The sequence below is a fragment of the Atta colombica genome, unplaced genomic scaffold (assembly GCF_001594045.1).
Source record: "Atta colombica isolate Treedump-2 unplaced genomic scaffold, Acol1.0 scaffold203, whole genome shotgun sequence".
Classification (NCBI taxonomy): Eukaryota; Metazoa; Arthropoda; class Insecta; order Hymenoptera; family Formicidae; genus Atta; species Atta colombica.
In genome coordinates this window covers 233,724-238,209 of record NW_017259298.1, presented here as the reverse complement: position 1 = coordinate 238,209, position 4,486 = coordinate 233,724, and the positions used below count along the sequence as shown (strand labels likewise).

The 4,486-nt window shown below is 30.5% G+C and overlaps 1 protein-coding gene across 3 annotated transcripts in view; it reads right to left on the bottom strand.

The window, feature by feature from the left end:
- LOC108687233 (sodium/calcium exchanger 2) overlaps positions 1-4,486 on the bottom strand; it is a 66,965-nt gene that overhangs the window by 13,127 nt on the left and 49,352 nt on the right. For all 3 annotated transcript variants that reach the window (XM_018192895.1, XM_018192896.1, XM_018192897.1), the window contains one exon: positions 3,790-3,960. In XM_018192895.1, coding sequence (XP_018048384.1) covers positions 3,790-3,960 — 171 coding nt within the window. The remainder of the gene's footprint in view (positions 1-3,789; positions 3,961-4,486) is intronic.

The following is a 4,486-nucleotide window of genomic DNA, read 5'->3' as shown; positions in this document are numbered from 1 at the left end:
TGTGTGTGTGTGTGTGTGTGTGTGTGTGTGTGTGTGTGTGTGTGTGTGTGTGTGTGTGTGTGTGAGATAAACACAAACTATAGAAATCAAAGCTTTAAATGGTCTAGCTGAATGTTAAGTCTAGCTTGTATGATTCTTATGTGAATTTATCAATACTAAGTACCTAGAAACGGCCATCGAAATGATTTTTCGCTCTTGAAACGCTAACTCTCTACTAAATTACTTTTTTTAATAGCTTCTTTACCTCATTCAGTTCCCCTTTTAAACTACTTTTAGTTTCTTTTTACATTTCCTATTTTCATTTTCGTTACATTCGATTATATTTTTTTCTCTCTTTCCATTTCCTTCTTGTTACATTTCACTCCACGCGTTACATTAATACTGATACTGAAAGGTTTTTTTCTCGTATACTGTATGTGGATTTTCTCGATCCCACTACATACAATTATTGTGAAAATTCAAAAGAGCTTTCCTTTATCACAATATACTTGAAAAGCAAGCATCTTCTCACATTTGTGCATAAAAGTATCATTCTAGAATTGTAGTCACGTCTCAAAATCATATATGACAAAAATCCTTGAAGCGGCACATAACGGATATTATTATCAGTCTCTAACGGTCCAAAATATTTGCAATTGATGTGAAACTCGTGGAACGCTTTCTATGGAATTATTATCACAAGACAGTTGAAATTCTTGGAGAGCCTTCAAGGCTCTGACGCGATTCATGCCGCAAGTAAAATGCTCTCTCTCTTTCTCTTTGCACGAACGCATATATGTGACAACAAAAGGGAATTATTATTAGAAGTCTGTATACAAAGATACGTTTACGATGGAACGTGGGCGTTAATACAGCTAAAGAGTCTGTAAACACGCGGTTAGTTTCACTGTTAACACGTGGCCGGTGTATATTATTGCAATACGCTTGCTATACTACTCTTGTACTAAACTCGGCTGATTTACTAAAGTATTTCGTGATCTTTTCCAAGCAACTCGCTTGGAACTTATCGATATTACATTATGTAATTATCGGGAAATCGAGTAAGCTCGGAATTTCTCTCGAGAATAAAAACTCGACTGACAATATTAATAATAAAAAGTCTGAAGTATAAAAATAAAGCGCATAAATTGTAATTCTTATATACAATATAATACACTATTATTTCTAATTAAACTATAAAGAAAAATTTTATTTAAAAAATTTTATTTAAAAAAATTCTACTTACTAATTTTTTATATTTTCTTTTTAAGAATTTTTCTATAATATAAAACAAAATATATTGTATCGACAGTACAAAACAATTTTTTAAAAATGATTTTTACCAATTTACCTTATTTCACTCGAATCCGTTGCAAAAGATGTATCAACTCTTAGTTCTTATTAAAGAAAATTTTATTTATCTCATTATTTTGTACTATTGCCATAAATTCCGAACAAAATTTATTTTGGAAGAGTGTAGAAGTACAAGTCATCATAAATCACGCAGAAATTTCGTGGAAATTTCATGAGAAAGCAGAGAAGAATGTATAAGCCGTATATAGTGTTCCTTATCTATTTATTTGTATATGTGCAAGTATTTGCCTGTGTAATACACGTATATGTCCATAGGGGATTTTCGACATCTTTAAAAAAAAAATCGTTAAACTAAGATATTATGCATATCTCTGCATTTATGTATACATAACTTGCAAATTAAGTTCTTAGGAATTCAACTATCATCTTCAAATTTTGCCGGCTTTTCCGGCAACATGTCTCACTGCGGAATATTGCATTTAGTAATGCGATGTGTTCATAAATCTCCCTCATACTCTTGCAACCGCATATTACAGTTGCATAATCTGCAGTTACATAACTATAATATTCGGCTTATCTGGAAAGTATTGCAATCGTAATAGCATAATATTTTATACACCTGGAACATTTATTTATTATATTCTAATCTAGGATTTGTTTTTGATATCAAAAAAATTCCTCGATCACTTCGATAATTTCCGGCTCTGTCCGGAAATTAAGCTTTTTTTTTTTTTCCTTATAAAAGGTGAAGCGAGAGGAAGAGTAAATACAATTCTGCATCTTGTGCTTCTGCATAGAAGCGCTGATCTACAAGGACGACGGGTAAAAAAGAAGAGAAAGATAAACAAGGTGAAATTACGTTGCTCGATACAGTAGTTTCCAGAGCTTTTGCAGAGTTCAGCAGGTCTTTGCGATTGTACTTGCTGAAATAAAGCACGTCTTCTCCTCGCCCTTTATCCTCCTCTTACCGTCTTTCCTCGTTTTCTTCCACCTGGATGGAAGTAGAGCCATGACTAAAGAATGCAGAAAAGCTCTCCCACATCTCAAAAAATAGAGGAATAGGTTAAAATAGAATCGAAGAAATAACAAAAATAAAAAAAACGAAGACAATCCGTGAAAAATTTAAGACATAAAATTTAAGACATAAAATTATACAAACAAAAAGAATCTACTTTTTTCTTCAAACTTTTTACAAAGTCCTGTAATCAAAGTGTTTGGTTACAGGAAGCTGAGTTTCTTCAGTTGCTTTGTACAAAGATAATAAATATCTATATCTTCATACTGTGTTCTTCATACTGTTAAGTATGGATTATTGAATAACTTTCAATAGTTTTAAAATTTCACAGTAATTTTTTGTAAAACATCGCATTATATAAATCAATTTGTAATTAATCTTCTTGTACGCGCGTGAATATTAAAAAATATTATCCTGTGAGAGAGAGAGAGAGAGTTTAGATGTACCGTTTTTCCGTTTTGCAGATTGCACCGTCATAAACACATTTCGATCGAAATTCGCTTTACTTTTCATCACGTTAGCAATTTCGTATCTATAAACGTTTTCATATAAGATCGAAATCACCGTATTAATATTCACGACAATGTATATATTATTTTAAAGGCTGAAAACGTCTTTTTGCGTATTAACGAAACTAATCGAATTTGTAAAATCGTTTAACAAATATTTTTACCGCAATTTTGCCGTAAGAATCATCGATAAGAGATTTTTTTGTATACATAAATAATATAATCAATTTCTGAGGAAAAAATGTATTTAACACATACACACATAATACACAAATAATAAATAAATTATTATAGGTTCTATTTCATATATCGAAATTAGTCACAACAAAATATAAAACGTCTTGTAAACCGATTACTTACCACAATATTTTTTTATATAGAAAGTTTATGCAAACAGTCAAATTAAAAAAATATTATTAAAACAATATTATTATATGATATAAAAATATTATATAATTATTTTACAAAATTTCGTCAACATTGACGTCTTGTATAAAACGCGTTTTATAAAAGAGTAAAATTTGAACCAAACGAATCACATAAATTATAGTTCAACCAAAAAAAGAAGTCTACCATATGATGTAAGAGGGAGTTTAACATCTACGTTATGTTATATTTGTTCATGCGTTAAGAATTTTCATTTTCATTCCATCACAGCTGAAGAGAAGTCCTAAGTAAAGTCCGAAACGTCCCGAACGAATACGTGAATGTAATTTAATAAATTCAATTTTATCCACCTAACAATATTGCTCGTTTTTTTAAATTATTGACCTTGAATAAATTAGTGAAATCACTTTAATATTGCTGTGAAATTTGAAATTTTGAAACACCTTTATCCAAAATAAAAAAAAAACAATAATAAAAATATTTCAAATTTAACGAAACGAAAAAAATTAAGGTGTACATTGAAGTGGTTCATTCTATGTGTATACAGATAGACAATATTAATATAAAAAGATTTTTTTTACTTACCTGTGGGTGGAACGAAGGCAAAAAGAACCTTCCAGAAGATGGTAAGGGAGTGCATAAGATAATCCATTACGGATGGTGAGGAAGGTTGACCGTTTTCACCCTCAGCGTCGTCTTCATCACCTCTACTGACGGTCAGCGCTTCCATGAATTGTTCTTTCCAAGAACTTGTGCCTAAATATAAAATTTTAGAATTTATATTTTAGAAGAAAAGTAGAAAACAAAAAAGACATTATATATATCTCGAATATTCTGCAATAGATAAATTAATTTTATAAATCATAAAAGTTTTTAATTTTTATTAACAATTTTTTAAATTGATTATTCTTGATTAATTTTTCAAACAGTCAATTATTTAGTAACGTTACAACAGTTCCTGTCTATTATGCATAAACAAACAAAGGATTCAGTCTGGAGGCTTTAATAAAGCCTCAACACTGAATACAGTAAAAAAAAATACTATACTATAAAATCTCATTTTTGTTCACATTCAAATCTATATGTAATCGTGACGAGCAAGCGAATGAAGCGCTTTATCGAAGGTCTAAAAGTCGAAAAATGCTTTGAGCGATTCCGCTTCACAGGCTGAGTGAAAGCAGAACATGCAGAAAGGAAAACGGGACAAAGAAAAGCACTATAATAGAGCAACGTGATATTCCTTTCTCTATTCTGTAATCGATTCCATTTTTACACGTGTATG